The sequence below is a fragment of the Cylas formicarius genome, unplaced genomic scaffold (assembly GCF_029955315.1).
Source record: "Cylas formicarius isolate icCylForm1 unplaced genomic scaffold, icCylForm1.1 PGA_scaffold_8__14_contigs__length_24414737, whole genome shotgun sequence".
In the NCBI taxonomy this organism is placed as follows: Eukaryota; Metazoa; Arthropoda; class Insecta; order Coleoptera; family Brentidae; genus Cylas; species Cylas formicarius.
Window position 1 is genome coordinate 16,340,614 of NW_026844361.1, and position 20,731 is coordinate 16,361,344.

General features: G+C 33.4%; 1 protein-coding gene across 2 annotated transcripts; it reads left to right on the forward strand.

The window, feature by feature from the left end:
- Positions 1-1,171: 1,171 nt before the first annotated feature.
- On the forward strand, positions 1,172-16,906 carry LOC132706032 (uncharacterized). Of its 2 annotated transcripts, none has more exons than XM_060677088.1 (3): positions 1,172-1,634; positions 16,355-16,665; positions 16,720-16,906. In XM_060677088.1, the coding sequence occupies exons 1-3, from the start codon at positions 1,632-1,634 to the stop codon at positions 16,901-16,903; spliced, it is 498 nt and encodes a 165-aa protein (XP_060533071.1). In that variant the 5' UTR covers positions 1,172-1,631; the 3' UTR covers positions 16,904-16,906. The 2 variants fall into 2 exon arrangements, with proteins under 2 accessions (XP_060533071.1, XP_060533070.1); XM_060677087.1 differs by lacking the exon at positions 1,172-1,634 and adding an exon at positions 6,706-6,928.
- The last annotated feature ends 3,825 nt before the right edge of the window (positions 16,907-20,731 follow it).

Here is a 20,731-nt window from a genome sequence, read left to right on the forward strand (position 1 = left end):
TCACATCTGGAAGACTTAAATGTTAGCCACAAATGGATTTTTTCGACTCCCGTCTGTAAAACGCCTAATTACACACGGCTCTAGCGTGCGGGAAGCGTCACTTTACCACGTCAGTTTCGTTTCTCATGGATCCGAGCCACTTCGGACATTTCCGGCATTTTACCGCACGGGTTTGGCGTTGAATTTTGAAGTTTGTCAATTTTGACGGTCATGTCAGTGAATATATTCGTGTTGTTTTGCGAAAATATACTCAAAAACTAACGGTCGCAGAAATACTATAGTATGCAACACGTTCGGTAAAATTTTTAAGTCATTTGTTTATTAAACACTAGCTCCGCTGCGATCCGCTCGTGTCAATTTAACTCGCGAGTCAAATGCCGTTTTTCTATTCCCGTCTGTAAAATACCCACCGATCTAGGGTGCGAGAAGCGTCACTTTACCACGTCAGTTTCGTTTCCCATGAATCCGAGCCACTTCGGACACTTCCGAGATTTTACCGCACGGATTTGGGTGCAATCGGATGTTTTCGGAGATATTTCCCACGCTTTGAATTTTGACGTTTGTCAATTCTGACGGTCATATCAGTGAATGTATTTTAACTCACTCGTTTAGTAAAAACTCGCTCCGCTACACTCCGCTCGTGTCAAATAAACTCGTGAGTCAAATGCCGTTTACCGCACTTGTTGCATAATATACTATTAACGCACTTGTTGCATAATACAATAAACAGACGAGGTACAGAAAATCTTTTACTTACTGAAGCAATTGAAAAGCGAATCCTGGATGTGAGGCAACTATTATTTCAACTGTATCAGCGAAAGCGTTTAAAGGAAGAACGTTACCTACAAAGAACCAAAAATGCACACTCTACAGGAAAACAAACAAATCAAACCCCAACATTGGCAAAAACGCGTGGTAAAAACTTAAACTGTGATTCTGCTTATTTTGGAGAATCTATCCCTCTTTTGTCCACTTTTACTTTTTATTACACATTTATTCTATTCCATTCCAATTTAATGACGTCACTGTTGCGTAAAAACGTGCGCTATATCGTGCCTCCTAATCTGTCTGCCTCATTAATCTTACTTTAAGTTGTCTTATCGCAAAAAATGTCAACATGCGACTTCCGATAAGAGCGACAGCACGGGCGTTCTCCAGTCAGTGTCGACTTGCAGCGGGCATGGGAGACTCCAAGCAGGACCAAGTGCACCCTCAGACCACATGCGACGACGCAGGAAATGAAGAAGATCCTCCGGCGAAACCTCCAGAGCCAAAAGAAACTTTGGTGCCGAATGACGAATCGCCGACGACGGAAGAAACACCGTCGCCGCTCAGAAAAGGTTTCAAACCGAGAGGCAGGTCGCTGATACCCAGAAATAAAAAGGAACCGAAGCAGCAGTACTTTTGTGACGTACCGGCGGCATACGGAGTGGGAGCTGACGGGATGATGGTGGAATTTTTTAACAAAATCGAACTGAACGATAAGTCGTAACAGTAGGCAAGATGAGGTGCGACGTACGTGGTGACCCATAGTTAGAAATGCGAATCTGCTGACCGCGTGGTGGGATGTACGTTGTGAGGTGCGAGCTGGTATATGGTCTTGGTTTGTGACGTGATAGCGTTACCGTTTTATGGTAAGCGGCTAGCCGGCGAGTGTATTATTAAAAATTGTCGCTGAACGGATCGTATAATAATAAATATTGTAAGTACTACAGGTGTTTTTGTTATCAGCGACGATCGTTGATTATCATTTCATCATCGGTTTAAATAAACGTGGACCTTGTTCCCCTGTGGGATACACGTGTTCTTTTAACGCTGTGTCGATTTTTGAGCGCATTTTAAGAAAGAAGCTGTACACGAACGTATTTCCTAAACGTCTTCACTTTTGTGGTAATGTCCGTTCATAGATATAAGAAAGTGACTAACTGATACGAATTAAGGAAAGACCCGGGCAGGCTGTAAGAATGAAATATGGCCGAACAGGTCCGTACTTTGCTTAGAATTTAATTATTTCTTGTTTTGTTTGGAAAGATACTAAACAATATTTATTTATTTATTTATGTATTTGTTGTTTGTTTTACTCTTATCAGTTGAGTCAACCCAACCCTTTTCAAGGGTATTATAAGTGTCGAACCAAGTTTCATCCAAGTAAATAATTGGCCTTTGTTGTTCTCTGTAAATCCTAATTTTTTCTAGGTATTCCAGTCGCCATTTCCGGATTCTAAAAGATTCCATTAAAACTTGCCTTTTGTCAATGTTTTTAAATCTAAAACCCATGTGTTGAATACCATAAGTTAGTTCTGCCACATTTAACACCGGTTTCATCTTTTTCAAGCCTCCTAATTAAGATACCTAATGTAGGCACGCTTTGTTCTTCGTATAACTGGTAAATTTTACGCCGTATTATATCTTTATCACTTTCATCTACACTCGAGATAATGTCAGCATCGCTTCTTTTTTTCCTCGCTGAAATGGGATTATTTACAATTTTCCATACAGTTGATGTTGGAATTTTCGTCAATGTGGCCGTTTCCTCTAGAGATGCTTGCTTGCTGGCACCACGTCCAATGAGAGTCAAATAAACATTGTTTATAACTTCCCTAGTCTCAATAGAATAGTGTTTTCTCATTTGGGCGGGATATACACACTAAACTCGCACATATTTTGCATAATTCGCACACGATTCAACACACGCTGTATTACACACGAAATAAGAATGATTACTAATAAACTTAAACTAAGTAGTATACCAAACCAACGAATATTAAACACAGGTGGGTATAAAATTATTTTCTATTACTATTCTATTATTTTCTATTCTATTATTTTCTAAACTTTAGGTAATAATCTTGTTGCATTGTATGTTAATGACCACCCTTGGATAATCCCATTCAAAAGCAATTGGTCATTTTCTTATTTCTATTAACAGACTTTACTGGGTTATTCGTTATATTTTGACACGCACCTACAGGGCTAATTTCCAAAGATTCAAAAAAAAGTGTAAATACAAAAGTTTGAAGATTTGTGCTCTATTATCTTATGCAAATATTAGAAATAACAAACGACTATCGCAAGCTGTCAAAATGACAACGACATATATTTTTTTAATGGAATGCCCTATATATTACTAGCGTAGATCTTTTTTCCTGATTTCAAAAACATATAGTTTATTAATATTTCAGTTACCCGTTTTTGAGATATTTCAGTTTACAAATAATTATTTAATTTCTGGACAATAACCAGATTTTTTAAAAATGGTCGAGTCTGCCTTGATAGCAACCATATTATCTATGTTTGCAATTGTTTTAAAAATTTTTTGCTTTTCACCACTACCCAAAACTAAAGATCTGCAGCGTAAGTTAAAATCACTTAAGATATTTCAAATGGGTTATACTCCGGAAGAAAAACGCCAAATAATACTACAGCGATTAAAAAAAAAATATCTCCGCTTTCATTGATCGTATCAACTCTTTTTATTTCTAAATATTATTTCTACATCTCCAGTTATCGGCATTTGAATCTCATCATTTTCCGATGAAATATTCTATTTGTTTATAACAAAACAATTTATAATTGATGTTTCTTAATTTTCTTTTTTGATATTGCTGGAATAAATGTTGAACTTTCGATTAGTAGGATTGTTTGAAATCAACAATTAAGTAAAAAACCTAAAACGTTATTAAACAAATGAATTGCGAAAAAAATGTATTTACTTACATTTTCGGGATTTCTTTTATAATCCAACAAGGGTGTGAACTCTTTTAAATATGTTCTGTTATTGTTTAGATGGTTTTTCCACATAACTTTTTGTAGGTATTATCAAGTTACACGACTTCTTTCTTAATCAGCTTCAACTACACATAAATAGTTGGCCAACTTCTTCTTGAATGTCGGGGAAGGGAGTGTTCCCGACATCGTACCTGGGGAAGCTGTCAACAATCGTATTCTTGAATGCCTAGGAGCGTGTACACTCTTGCAGCATACGCAGTCTCAATGTAAAAGAATTTGTTTCAAAGTTTTAAACCCGAATAATGGACGAAGAAGTTACAATATAACCTTACATTTTGGTTTGGTGTTATTCGTCCTTCGCCCCATCCCTTTGGGGTTACTGTTAAGAACGATAATCGTGTTGGAACAGCAATATGCGGAGTAACTACAGTGCATATTAACGCGAAACGAAAGAGGTATATCTTGGTTAAAAATTCTCTGCTTTTATAACAAGAGCATGCGTCAATTGTCAAAACCCGCATATCTTTGACTCAAGTACTTGTAATTTTGGTAAACATCGATCGAACATAAATCTATTTCAACAGTTTGATAAATTTGCGTCAATTCCATGTGATTGTGACGCAGAAGAATCGTACTCTTGATTGACGATCTTTTAGTTCTTTATATCAAGGAATTAGTACTCTTTGCTTTGCTACGCAGAGGGTGAACGCGTACGTTGATATATTTTTTATTGCTGTTAAGAATATTTTTTCTTCAGCTGGTTCATGTACGTTAATTCTTATATTACAACAAATGCAGCACACCAATTTATTGATATTGTTACATTTTTATGTTCTACTGTTTCAATTCAAACCCAGGATAATATTATTTACATTTATTCAAAACAGAAAAGTCTACAAACATATTTTTCTGATATAATTTATTAATTAAATGAATTAAATTAAATTAATTTATTACAATTTGCGTAATCAAATCGATTTGATCCTACGTTAAAGGTTTGAGGATCTCTATGCCATCAATCTTTTCATCTGTCAATAAAATCAAAGAATCAGATATTATAATGTTGATTATATATTATACAGATTCCTTTCTACCACTTCTGGAAGTTTTTGTATTAAAATCATGTCAAAAACAATCATTTCTAAGATCGCTTTTTCGGAAAAATATGCAGAATTAGCATTACCAATTTTGCATCTGATAATTTCTAGCAATTATTTATTGGATGTATATAATTCACGTTTGTATCTAGTTATGTGTAGAAAAATTAAATTTTCTATACGAAGATAATTTATGCTATATTGCAGGAAAAAATATCTGAATAATGAAAGTGTCTTTAAAATTGCTTTGCAATAAAATGAAATAAAAAATTTACTTATTAAAATCACAAGTACAAATGATTATGCTGTTCTCATAAAACGTAGGGTTTCATCTCAAAATTTCTGTTGTTTTTATAGAAGTGTGATGAAATAATTACAAATTAATGTTTCTTTTTATCAAGAGTATCGAATCTAGAGAAACAAATTCTCCATTTTTCTTTTTGATAAACGGCATGGACGACGCTAGCTCATGAAAACTCAATAGTAAATATGAAAAAACTATGATATTTTGTTTTACATATACCCTTTAAATCAGAAGTAGTTTTGTTTACCCGCGTTTTATATACCTCCTCCCTCCTAGCACTTCGATATTGACACTAAAACTGAATTCTTCAGGTATTGCGAGTACTCCTCCAGCTTGCTTCCAAGAATCCGGAAAAACCCCGGTCAGCAGGTACTTGTTATTGTCTGAGCCATTAGCGTTAGCTTTAATACTAATCAAAGTTTTATTAACTTCCTCAGGGTAAACGGAATTAATTAAGAGCAAATTGTTTATTAATATAATTTGTAGACACAAACCCCGGATCAACACCACCAATAGCTCCAAAAGAAGTAAAAGCAACATTAAAACTATTGAGAGTAGTTGAAAATCTAAAATAAGCGGAAGTATTAGTTTTTAACAGATCAACGTTGAAATCTCCGCCAGACGTCACAAAATAAAATTGAGGAATAAGTGCGGACGTTTTCCAGAGAGTCAAGACATTCAAGTAAGTTAAATGTTGGAGGTCTATAAACTGGTCCTAGGCACATGTACACACGATATATTCATAGCTTTAACTTTAAACTGCTTTAATAGAGCTTGGGTGGTGGTGAGTGACTCAAAATAATGAGATAATTGAGAATACATAATTTTGGGATAATTGACACGGATATATTCCAGTGAGGAAACACCTATTTATTATGTCAGTTAGTGGTAAAACTATTACATTCTTTAATAATCCTACTGTTCAAACGATAAAAGAATTATTCAAAGACATTATGACCTGCTCGACTAAAAAAACCAGCAAAAACTTTAATGAACGTTTATGTTTAATCAAGTTATACATCAACTCAGATAGCCTAGCAGGAGTTTCGTCCAAAGTTTTTAATATTTAATGCGCTATTGTAGTAAAAAACATGTTGAGTTTGTCAGGGCATCAATTTTTCGTTAAATTATATTTACCTGTGCTACACGTCTCGGTGTTAATTAATTTCCAAGAATCTTTGCTCTTATTTTTTGATAACTGTAAATAGTTTAACAAAAAACCTTAAGAAAACCGTTACCGTGCAAATATCACATTTTGAGGTTAGAACCTTACCGACATCTAGCGTTCTCTTGAGTGGAACGCGGATAACTTTACCGTCACATTTTCAAGAATACGATTTCACCGTTTTACAAAATACAAGGATAAGGGCAAGAAAAGCGCGAATCATCCTGTATAGGAGATCAGTTGTCACACGAGCGACTATAATGGCAAGCTTCATTGCCGATAACAAAAGCTTAAATTCGCACCGAATATAACTACTTCACCAGTCACGTGAATTCTGGAATCACGAGTCCTTACCATGATTTTAATTTTTCGATCAGTCGACTGCACTTTCGTTAAATACCCTAACGACATAAACAAGCAAAGTCTTACGACAATATTAAACACACTAACTGTATCGGTACCATATGAATAAATCATTTCGGAGTTTACGGGTCCAATCAGGTGCTCGAGTTGCGGAAAATGAACAACGCGAGAAATGTTTTTGTGTTTTGGCTCCTCGCTTTTGGATATTGCCACGGCCACGGCATCTCCAAAAGGTACTACTTGCTGTTCCCGAGAGGTACCGTATTTCAGGTGAGTGGGTGATGTAGTAGGTAGTTCCATGTTCGGTAACCTTTATAAGCAAATTTAATGGTCGCTCTAGATTATACCAGACTTCCGTTTCGAAATACGTAGTTTGATTTGAGTGTTTGATGGTTTTATAATTATAATCTTGGATCAGAAATTGCAAGCTCGCTATTAAAAAGCTAAGATACGTTTCACTTAAAGTTCACAGTTTGATAGAAAAGTAAACAATTTAAGGGACTATTCTACATAAAAAAATAGTTTTTTTTGTTTTATGTGTACTGTACTTTTGTTTCTAGCCGCTTGGGGACTTACAGTTTTTTTTTTCTCGAAGCAAAGTACGAAAAAAATTGAAGAGTTATATTCTAATTGCATAATTGGAAAAAAAGTCAGGGACGCACATTCCTTATCAAAAATATTCGATAGGGTACCTTCCAGGACGCCACTGCACTTGGCATTTTTAATTTAATTATTCCTAAACTGAGTCTCTTATCACAACAAGCAACACTACCCAATTTCCACAAAATCGTAAAGGGAAATTTTTAGGTATCAAAAATATTATTTTTTATTATTATCGGAATGTTGTTTTCGGACACTAACACCCATTTGATTTTGATTCTCATTGAAAACAATCAATTTAAATTTTGCATTTCCCGTATCCCAAAAGCACATCAACTGTTTTGCCATCATAAAATAACAGTAACCAACTATGTAGAAAATTACTGTGTTCTGTTGAAATTAAAAACCTGTTCAAAAATCCACTTAAAACTTTTTATTATAAACGTAATACTCTTGAAATGTTTTTTTCAATATTTTGTTTCTTTTTTGTTTTCATGTTTAATAATGTTTTCTTCCATTGTTTAAAACATTTAGTTAGCAATTGGGGTGATGATTCCTTATTTTCTATGGATTTACATTTACAATTATGCCTTATATCTTATAACCTTTATATGTCTTTATAAAATTCTTCAATCCTACATCAGTCCTCGGACTCAGTTTGTAGAATTGAATTCTGCAAAATCCCAAACGACCCGCATCACATCTGGAATTCCTCAAGGGTCCCATTTGGGACCATTGTTATTTTCACTGTTTATCGCAGATGTCAGTAAATGTTTTCTTTTTGCTAAATCAGCATCATACGCAGATGATCAGAAATCATACGCGCCCGTGAAAAGCCTTAACGACTGTCATAAGTTTCAAGAAGATCTTGATCGTTTTTATGAATACTGAGTGAAAAATCGTCTATTTTTAAATATTGATAAATGTTACTGTCTTAAGTTCAGCAGGCGGATAAATGATATAAACTTTGACTACACATTCAATGGTGTAAAAATAAAAAAAGTAGAGCAGATTAGGGATCTTGGAATAACTATAGATGTAAAATTAAGTTTTGATATCCACATTGAGAATATAGTAAAAAAAGCTTATAAAAATTTAGGTTTTATATTAAGAGTTAGCAAGGAATTTCAGGATCACAAATCGCTTATTATTCTATACAATTCCTACGTTCGATCTCACCTTGACTATGGCGGTGTGATATGGAGTCCTCAGTATAATAAATATATAGACAGAATCGAGAGAATACAAAAAAAGTTTGTTTTCCATTTAAATTTTAGATTTAACCGTAACTTACTGACTCATTCGTATGAAGCTAGTCTTAATTTCTACCATATACTGAAGTTATCTGTTAGAAGAATTATCTCCAGTGCTATATTTTTGCATAATATTATTAATAGTAGGATTGACTGTCCTTTACTGTTGGAAAAACTATCCTTCAATGCCAGAGTCGTTATAACAAGAACTCCTTCATTATTTTGCGTGCCTAGATTTAATACAAACTTAGGTAACAATTCCCCAATATCTCTTTTACATAGACATTACAATAATTATTTTTCGCACATTGACATCTTTGCGTTATCACTTAATTCGTTTCGAAATCAAGCAATTAGGGTTTTTCTATAAATTTATTTTAATTTTTGATTTGTTTTCCTTATTTTTTCACATTTGTTTTTTGTAATTCACGCACTTAATATACAGTGTTAGTTTTGGTTAAGTTTGGTAAGTTTGATTGTTATTATTATTTTATTTTATTTTTTATCTTCTGCTTATCGTAGATATAGGTAGGTACCCACTTATAAGTTTTACTTTGTTAATTAAATAATGGTATAATTGTTAGTGTGTCCTTGTAAATTGTGAAGTTAGTTCTTCATGTTAGGGCACCTTTGTAATAAATAAAACAAAATAAAACCTTAAAAATGCCAAGCGAATTTGTAGAATTTAATAAACAATGGGACGATGATATCCTGGAAACAGTGTCGTTGAGTGAAAAATATCAAATATTATCGCAAATAGTTATTTAATCAAATGTTGGATGTTTTTTTGTATTAATTTGTTTGTTATTTAAGGATGATTTAACTAATGAAAAGTGCTAAAATCTCCAAATTGTCGCAATAACTTATGATTTCAGTGAATGAAAAAAACGATGTAGTTTATTTTCTGCCTTACTTGTATATCAGAAGCAACTCTTTCTCCATTTGTAAAATGTTAAATGTTATTAAATGCAAAGGTAAGAATATACTGTCAGAATTTGTAGTGGTACCGCAGTACAGAAAAGCAAAGTCTCCTATAAAAATCTATTTACAGCCTGTGAGATTTTTTTTTTATGGATTTTCAAAATTTTTCTTTCAAAATATTGCAAAAAAATGCTTATTTGACACTACGAATGGTACGAAGTACGCAAACTCTTTTTCGCCAATCATCTTGTTAGCTTCTTCAGAGCTTGACTTCAATTTTTATTAAAATTAGTAAAAGTATTAAAGGCAGATATTACTTATCTTGTTGTTAGGATGTTATTTTATTTCATTAAAACTGTAAAAGTAAAAGGAACCGTCATATTAACGAGATTGTTATGACTATGTAGATGACGTACATCAATGTCTGCCAAAATATAGAGGTGAAATTCTGTACAACCACCACTGGTGTATTTAAAAAACATGACATACACTAAATAATACTTCTCGTTCCATAGTTCATGTGTGCCAGATATGGAAAAAACATATTTTATTTTTGAAAATTTTACCAAAATTAAGACGTTTAGGACACATTTTCATATTAAGTTTTCTTTTTAAAAGGGCACCAAAATTCGCCCCCTTTATTATTGGCATAATAAGAAAACATCCTGTATATATATTCGCTGAATTGACAAATGTTAAAAATGCCTTAACTAAAATAGAGCGAAAATATCCGATCGCTCTTAAACGCTTAGTTAAACTACAGGAAACGTCCGAGGTGGCTCGCAACCAAATATAGCATCTGCTTTTTGAAAGTAGGAAGAAGAAAAAGTATACTTTACATGGAGATATCAAACTCAGGTTTTGACATTTTTCTTAGCAAATTCATTCTACTTTCCGATTACGATAACAAAATTATACCATATCATTCCAATTGCGCACTCTAGTAATTTTAATTGAAATTATGCGGTACCGACGAATATGGTATATTGAATATTACACAAGATAGAGTGAATTAAATAATTAAACCCTCGCGAGCTGCCCCGTTCCTATGAAGATTGATACGTCAATGTATCCCATACCAAACTGCCCAGTTTTTCAGATTCACTAATACTGTTATGCTTGAACCAAAAATATAGTGCTTTTACAACCGACCTTGTGATTAACTTTGCCTCATGTTTATTACTCCAAAACTGCAGCCCCTTATAGAACATCCTGCCGAGCAGACCCGTGCCCATAACCATTCCAGAACCGTCCTAGGAATTTATTTACCTACACTAACAAGCGGGATATAAGTGTGTTTTCAATCTTTTTCGCCGAGCAATTCTTGTAACATGTATATTAAAAGTAACACTTTATTACGTTCTATTTCATTACATTTCTACATAGTATCATTATTAATAAACAAAATGTTAAATATAATAAATAATAAAGTATCAGTCGCTACTGTCGTCATATAGTTCAATGATCAACTCCGCCACTAATCGTTTTCAAGAAATATTTTCCTCTTTTTTAGTCGTTTTTCACAGTTAGACCAGCTTTGTACTGATATTTTAGCTACCTCTTGCCGAATTACGTAAACGATCACTAAAATTTGGTGCCGTGTTATTTCTTGGTAATATGCGTTTTCAACTCAGACCAAATCGTCTCAATCGGGTTAAATATAGGGGAGTAATCTCAAGATTTCATGTCCGCTTTGTTGTGCTATCGAATCGATTTTGTAGTCTTTATTAAAATGATTTATTTTTAATAATTCCAGAAGTTGTTTTTTCGTGTAGCTCTCTTCAAAATGGAAATCATTTTCGTTCAGAAATTCTTTAATTTCTTCTTTATTTTTTTAACACGGTCCTGCGAAGGTCTTTGGTTAAAGTACTGTGAAATACTTAAAGCGTCAAACCAATAAATGCACTATATTTTTGGTCGTATTATACTAAAATTCCCTTTTAATTCGAGAATTTTCGAAGAAATTTTGTATTTCATGATTAAACACAATTTACAGAAATTTCGCATTCTCATTTTAGTCATAAATTCCTTCAATCGCCTTGATAAAGTTAGTTAGTTGGTGACGAACGTGTAATAAAATCAGCCACGTCGTTCCGGCAATAAAGTTGTCGATAAAACCTCGTTAATCGCCATCTAAATACGCTCCTGCGGCAAACAAAAATAAATATTTTGGGATGCGAGTCGTTCTTCCTACATCAGACCTAAATGCCTGCTATGATTAATCGCGTTCGGAATTTTAGCCGAATTTAGCCGCGGATATGAATCGCCTTACAGATATTTTTTTATCTCCACTTGAAAGTTTTTCATTGAAATCGTGCTATTCCCGGACATGGTAATCCCCATATTACCAGCGGAAATATTAGTATTAATTAATTAATCAGTATTAAGTATTAGTATTAATATCCTACAAATTCTTTAAGAAAAAATGACGACAGCGCTGGGGCTTCAAAATCTACGGTTCAAGAATTTCTAAAAAATCACAAGTTTAAACCTTATAAATTTAAGTTAGACACCGAAGACTAGAATATTGCAATAAGATGGTCACCCAGGTCTCCCGACTTTTTAGCAATTGATAACTTCTTTTGGGGCTACCTGCAACAGAAGTTTCTTATATATTTACATTTACGTTTATGCTATTTTTTTTCTATAAAATACAATTTTTTACTCAATGCATAGTTAAACAAATTTTACGAGATGAAAATTGATAACACGGATAAAGATATTTCGAGAATAAGGTTTTTAAGTTAAAATAATAATTAGGTACTAGATAGTAATCAATAATAATGAATTAAAACTAACTAATTCTTAAATATAGTGGTTAAATATAACTATTAAACAAAATATTAAATAATAAAAATAATAATAATAATTTAGTTGTATTTCATGGCCTACCGTAAGAATTCATATTAAAATATTATAATATTGAATACAGTACTTAATTAAAACAAACGATAAAGTGTTATATATAGCGGGTGACACAAGAAAATGGGAACACTCTATAACTTTTAAACGGCTTGAGATAGCGATTTGAAATTTGGAAGGATTAATATAGGCTGAATGTCCAATTTTTTGACAATATGTAGTCAATGGTTGCACTTCCGGTTTGAGCGGAAACAACAGTAACCTTCGAATTTTAAATGGCACACCCTATATTTATTGCATTTTTGGATTCCGGAGATGATTCTACGTAGGATAGGACGGTTTTTCTTTTTTATTTTAACTTTATTTATTTTTTCAAAAATGGGGCAACTGATCATGAGAAACTATTATTTATCAAGGATAACCTAGTTTTTTTAAATAGTTCCTTAGTTGGAACAAAAACCTTTTAAATCCTTCAAAAAATAAGCTCACAGATAAGTAAATACATTTCTATAACAAATGTTTGTACGGATACACTTACTTTAGTTTTTGACGTATTCCAAAAGCGTATGAACTTTTTACCATAATAAAACACTTTGAACAAAAAATTCTAATCGTTGAATCTCCGAATAAACTCTGCCTTAAATTTATTTATTTTTAATATACTACTCCGTTTTTTCTTTCCACTGCATGAGCTTGTAGGCAGGCTCCCGCCACCAGCCACCTAAGCAATATATTTTTTTATAAAAATGTATTTACTTATCCGGTTTTTCCTTCCTGTAAGCTTATTTTTATGTATTTGCAATTTTTCTCATGATCAGGTGACCCCAACTTTCAAAAATTAAATAAAAATAAAAAAAAACCGTCCTATCTTAAGTAGAATCATCTCCCTAATCCAAAAATGCAAAAAAATATAGGGTTTGCCGTTTAAAATTCGAAAGTTACTGTTGTTTCCGGTCAAACCGGAAGTGCAACCATTGACTACATATTGTTAAAAAATTAGAAATTCAGCCCACATCAATTACGTAAAATTATATATTGAGTCCCATTTAAACATAGACAACTTTTGATCATAATTAAAAAAATAAAAAAATCTGAAACAACTCCATTGGATTCTACGTAAAAAAAATTCTACAGAAGTATTTTTTTTCCCATAACTTAAATATTAACGGAAATACGAGAAGTGCCGCAAATCGCTAAGTTTTCAAAATCACTCTGTAGCTCAGAAACGCAATGGGATGAGAAAATTCCGTTGATCGCATCTTTCGTTTCACAAAAAAGTAGCACATTGACTGCAACCCGCAATGATAATGAATTTCGGACACACTGTGCAGTAGAATTCGAAAAGATACAATTATATACGAATTATAATCGATTTAATAACAATAAAGAGTAGCTATCACAAATATTTTCTAATCTAATATACTACAAATTGCTTCTAATATGCAGCTTTGATTTTGAATTATTTTAAGCCAAAACCAAATCTCATGAAAGATATTATATTAGAGACATTAGGTCTGGATTCCATTCTGAATACCACTGTTAATATTTTAATACAATTTTAGCAAGTTATTTCTTGGCTTAACTTGTTAGGTTTTTTGATCATTTCGGTTGAAATGTCCTTGGTTTGCGAGAAATTCGAAACGTTAGTGTTGCTCCTATAACCAAAAATATTCTAAGAGTAAGTTGTGAAAGCATGCATAAATTTTATTTTACACAAAATGTAGAATTTTCAGGCTGGCAATTTACTAAGCCCAGGATGCTTATTATTCGAAAGATAGTTTCCTTATGGCTTTGTTAATATTTATAATTCTCTTACAGAAGATTTTAGCCAGAAAAAGAAACTCATAACATTTCAGGGTTATGTAGAGCAATGACGAAACCTGTATATGTATGTATCTATTGTATATGTATGTCTTAATATTATTATGGTTATTATTATTGTCTTTTCTCTTTTTCTCATTTTTAAAGGATTTGATGTACCTTTGCATGAGTGGTTTGTATGGAACAATGTGGTGTCTTGTCTCTCTGACCTCTGGAGTTGTAGTTTGAGAGAGTCGATATTTAATGATTCTGCGTGGGTCATAGGGGATTTCAATGTTGCTTACATAATTATATTCGCTTGATCAATTCTTCACATTGATTACCAGGTTGTTTGGATTAAACTAATTTCCTTTTTTCTTTTATCATAACGAAGAAAATCAGGTCAGTCTCAACGTGGGCTAAGCTCCTTTCCGTGGTATCAGGTTCCTGGGTGTGGAGGTATTTTTTTGCATTAGCAAGTTTTCTGTGATCGCACCTATAGATCTAATGGCACTCCCACGACAGTGCTGGATTGTCGTGCTTCTCGTCGTACTTGGCGATCTGTTGAGCGTGCTTTGTGATCAGGTTGTTATTGTTGGCTATGGCAGGTTCAATGAACGTCGTCCTTTTTATCCTTCCTATCCACTTAAAGTCCCTCAGAGGTTGGGGAAAGAAAGAGAACCACTAACATGAATAAAAAGGAGAAAAGTCAGTTACTTTGGACATATAATGCTGAACCAAACATATCGGCTCCTGCAACTGATAGTAAAGGTAAAAAATAGGGCGGAAACAGATGTCCTTGCTGAGAAACATATGGGACAGGAGTACGGACGATATGGAAATGGGTGCATACCGCAGCGGAGACAGTGGAATATTCGCATGTGATCGCCAAGACCCAGTAATCGACAGGCACTCTAAGAAAAATTAGAAGAAGAAGAATCCACTAAAACCAGATCAGGTCTATTGTGTGTTTGATCAGTTGCTTTTCGGAGGTTTGATATCTGTTTGTCTGCTGTCAATCCTCTTTCACCATCAGATCGCGGAAGGGTAGCCCCTTTCGGGATAGTGCTCCTTAAAATTTGTTAGCAGTATCATTTGAAAACTGTTTGCTTCTTTATATATATTCGAGGACCCTTTATCAAAAAAAAAACACACCTGTTTTTGCTCTACCACGTCATTTTTTTTTATAGCGTCCAATATCTAAAAACTGTTATTTTATTAATATACATACTGTTGAGTCCAAAATTATGTAAATTTCTTTTTAATTTTGTGTATCTTAAACATGCCGGACTTTTCAGTCAATGTGACAACAGGGCGTTGTACGCCAAACCGGCAAGGTCTACGTTTCTGCTAGTCTAGTAACAATGTTGTAGCGTTGCGGGGTAGACGTGCACGGCATGGGTCGCGACGTCGCCGCAATGTGAGATACAGTCCATTTATAGAAAAGAAAAATTCAATAAATATTAAGTGATTGAGGAAACGCTTGTATTGTTGAAGAAGCACATACCTATGATATGAATATGTTTGTTCTATGTTAAATGTGATTTGGCAACACTGGATGAATATGGAAAGAAGACTTTACGTGAACAATTCAAATAACTTTTGTTATATCTGTGGTAGTTATGTCGTAGTAAAGCAAATAATTTCTTTTGGGAAAAATGTATACGACGCTTATTTTGGCTTTGGTGTTCCTATGGTATGGCAAGAGCCTATAAATCAAAGTGATCATTGTTATCTTTCTTCGTGTAATGTTCAAGGGCTCTACAGAAAAAATAGGAAACAAATTGTGTATCCCAATCTTGACTCTGCTATTCGACCAGAGGAATCTAATTCCGACCCAGACGACTCAGATTTCACACCAGATTTTAGATACTGTGTTGCACCTTCCAAAGAATACATCCAAGTTATTAGCGTCCAGCGACCAGAGTTATGTCAATATTGCAACAATTTTCTTGACTTAGTCTTAGAATAAACTTTCAAGAACATGGCTGCTTTGTGGTGACCTTAAAGTGCTGTGCAGGGCAACAGGACAACAGGGGGGATATATAAAATGCTTTATTTGTGAGTGGGATAGTCGGGCAAAAGATAGACATTGGACTCAAATAGAATTACCCTGCAGAACAAGCCTTACGCCTGGTAGCAAAAACGTTTTACTGCCACTTCTTCATATCAAACTTATATAAAATCAGTTTTCAAAATAAAAGGTTTAATTTTGTAGACCCGAGTTATATGTTACTGAAGCGCATTTTTTGCCTTTTAGTTCACCTACGGTCTAACGGTACCGCTGGTACTGCCGCGCCGTTCCATCAACTTCAGCTTTTGCTTCCAATCGCAATACAATATGCCCTTCAACGTGAGCAACTTCTACCCACAAACCATAGCCGTGAGGGCCCACGAGAACAAGTTCGACCTCACCAGGGTGAAATTTTACGAGTACCTCGCCTCGTTCCTCGAGAGTTTCGGGCTGCGTGGCGAGGAATGCACTCTGAGGACGGTCTGCGAAGTAGCCGAGATTCCCATGTACGAAACGGACGAAACGTTGCTCGAGAAAATAGCGTCGTTCGTTTTCACGTTAGTAAAAAAAGGATGTTTTTTTTTGTAACGCCCTCTAACGGAGGTTTTCAGGCCTTCGGTGGGCTTAAAAGCCGATATCGGGAACAAGACCCTCGAGGACGATGGTCTCGACTTCACGGAGAGGTTGCTGCTGGCAGAAAAGTACGGACGAGATGGGAAAAACTGCGAAAAGAAATTTTCCGACTGCATTGTTTCAATTTTGGATCTTTTCACTGAATTGTACGTTGTTAGATAATAAAAAATTGATACCAAAATGGAGTTTCCTGTATTTTACTCACTATTCTAGGACACAATTAATTACTATTCCAAATTTCTGCAAAGACCATTTATTTTTCGGTAACCCACAAAAATAGTCGCAACGTGGTAAGAAGCGGCTGAGCTAGATAGCCTTTGTAATTGTGTCACATTATTCGATACAATAGAGAAAAGAAAATGAAAAGTTTAAGGAAATTTCGCGTTTTTTCAATAATCCTCTTCAATTTTATATGGAGGAGGTTCTCTTTTTGGAAAATTCATTTAGTAATGAATTTTGATTTGTTCAAGTACTTGCACTCTGTTTATCTTACAGGTAAGTGCCTGTCGATTAACAACATTCTTCTTCTTGTATTTTTGTGTCTTCTGCATAGTTCTTTTTATATATTTAACCCAAATGAGATGATTTGGTCTGAGTTGAAAGCGTATATAAGAATAAACAACTCTGCAATAAAATTTAGTGATAGTACCATAAATGTAATTCAGCAAGAGGAAGCTAAAATATCAGTACAAACCTGGTTTATCTGTGAAAACAAGTAATAAAAGAAGAAAATATTTATCGAGAACTACTAGTGGGGGAGTTGATCATTGAACTAGGTGACGAGAGTAGCGATAGTGACGATTTTTTAAGTGACTGATACTTTATAATTATTATATTGAATATTTTTTATATTAATGATAATACTATGTAGAAATGTCTATTTTATTACATAACGTAATAAGTTGTTACTTTGTAATAATTTTTTATATTCATATTTCAAGAATTGTTTGTCGAAAAACATACTTATATCCCGCTTCTAAGTGTAGGTAGATAATATTCCTAGGACGGTCCTGGAATGGTTACTGGTAAGGGTCTGCTCGGCAGGGTGTTCTATAAGGGGCTGCGATTTTGAAGCAATAAACGCTAGGCAAAGCTAATCACGCGGCGGTTGTAAAAGCACTATATTTCTGGTCTAAGTATACCTACTAGCAACGTTGGTCCACAGCTGAAATGTATTGTTTAGTTTTCATACCAAAGGCTTTCGACAATAAGATCCGCAGAACACGGTAGAGTCCAATTTATGGTCGTATTATAGCTATTTCAATAGGAAAGTCATTTTATATGCCCTATAATAAAAACAACCCGCTGTATAATTCAAGTACGCAAAGTATGCGGAGGCATGATATATCATATCATATTTTCTTAAGCCAGTTCTACACTCACTTTCAATATCTAAACAAAAACCATATACAAAATTACAATAATTAAAATTAGATAACACAAGGGACTCGTAAAATTTGTCTATTGCTGTATAATATTATATATATATATATATATATATATATATATATATATATATATATATATATATATATATATATATATATATATATATATATATATATATATATATATATATATATATATATATATATATATATATATATATATATATATATATATATATAGTGTTCGAAGTGTTTTCGGAGCGCGAGCATTGAAGATGCCAAGTGAGATTTTGGCGAAACGTCTGCAGGATTCCAGTCGGATGCAGGATTTGCAGGATTCCAGTCGGAGTTCAACGAGCGAACGGATGATATCCCGGAATATAGTGTCATCATATATATATATATATATATATATATATATATATATATATATATATATATATATATATATATATATATATATATATATATATATATATATATATATATATATATATATATATATATATATATATATATATATATATATATATATATATATATGGTTTTTGGAGTATTCCAAAAGATCGTCATCATCAAAACAATCATAACTTTGTGTATCGCAGACAAACGCTTGAATTTTATATAAAGTTACTGACTTTAGAATGTTGAGATTATAACAAGAAGTTGATAATTGTGTCCCAGACTCCTTTTTAATATTGTTAGCAATAAAAAATCCATACATTTGGTTAGTTTATAATGTTATTACATATATTTTGAAATTGTTGAAATTGTTTGAATGGTTTCCCTATTGATATCTTCCACTCATCCGGAAAGTAGCTTATTTCGATAAAGCAGTTGATTATATGCGTAATATATTTATCAATATATGGACTAAAGTAGGTTAGGTGATACGTCATCCAGACCATTTGCATTTGTTTTAATGCCTTTAAGCACTTTATTCGTTGTTGTTGTTGAAAGCTTAATAGAAAATTGCAAATTATTATTGTAAAGATTATTATCATAAATAGTATTATTTAAGTTATTAGAATCAGAAAGTCTTTTGGATAGAGTCTGTTTTTTTTTTACAATTTACAATGTTAGAACTCCTTATTGTCCACAATTTTTTTTTTAAATTATTCCCCACAAACCATATCATATCTTCTTGTCTTGGACAGTGTAAAGTTTCTTAAATATATATAAAACATTCAATCTTCAGTATTTTCTGTTCTCTTAAATTTGTTCAACACAGTGTGTCTTTGTTTCATAAGCTAAACAAATCTAACATAAGGTTATTAAATGTGCTAATTTTATCGCTAAAATAATTATCATGCATTATTATAATTAAAAAAGCCACTTCAAAACAATCACAAAATGTAGCAAATTGTTTAATTTGCTCATTGTTTACTTTTCGTCATGCTGTTGTCATTATATCAGTAGGTACATTGCTTTAATTGCTCTACCAACCCTATTTATTACATATTGGAATAATCTATTAAATTGTTCTGTTACACTAGACTTATGGTTGTTAAGCGCTAAGGTAAGTACAAACAGTAAAATTTTTAGAGGGGACAAAATGATGATGCATAAATTATATACGTTATTTTTCGAGTAAAAGAGTTAAGCGATTTTTTCTAGCTGACATTCAAAGTCATCCAATCATCTGCAGCCAAACCTTAATATTTTACTTGAGAATTTTTAGTAATGAGTTCTTTATATAGTTTCAGTGCAACAGGACCTACAGTTTTGTTTTTTTTTTTTGCCTAAAGGCCATAGAGCTGGTTTTCTCCACATTAATATTTAGTTTAATTAAAAGCAACCAACTACAAAATCTAGACAAGTCGGTATTTATTTGTTCCAACTGGTAAACATTAGATCATGAATACAAAAGATCAAAGAATCACCTGCAACTACAAAGCACCATGTCTCCAATTCGGCATAATTTGAAGCGAAATTGCCTTATACTTAAGAAATAGCTGATGAGAGGCAGAATTGGTCCTCTGATTCCCATTTCCCAAGTTTGCAATTAACAATTTCCTTGCTGTAGGTTCTGTGTATTCAACACACTTCAAATTACAATTTGCAATTGCAATTTACAGAACTTCTTATTTTTGCATTCGATAACATAAACATTAGCTTCACTTCATATTTATTCTACAATTGGCTTTAAGGGAAAGCTTTAACACGCCATAGTGGCCTAGGTTGAGGAAAAACACACCTTCCAGATTCGATTTCAAGACTAAAACAGTCTAGCCGCAAATAGAAGATAGTAAGCATTCCAATGAATTGAGAAGCAATAAGCGCACAAACCGATCTCAGTTGTTGAACTGAAAGAGTGCCACTAAATACATGGTGAAGGCTTTGGCAATCTGAAAAACCAAAACGTATAGCATCAAAGTATGAGATAAAACTCACTTACCGATAGAAACAATTTTCGGTTCACTTCAAACAGTCCGCAAGCTGAAAATGTTATTTCGTACGTGGGTATTTGTTTGCTAAAGTCCAAAAACTGAAAACTAGCCAAATATACTATCGACATCTAATGATATCCCCAAGTCTTTACCGCCTCTCTAGTAGAATCGTCGACATCCAAAGTTAGCAAGTCTAGTATGATAGTTTTAGT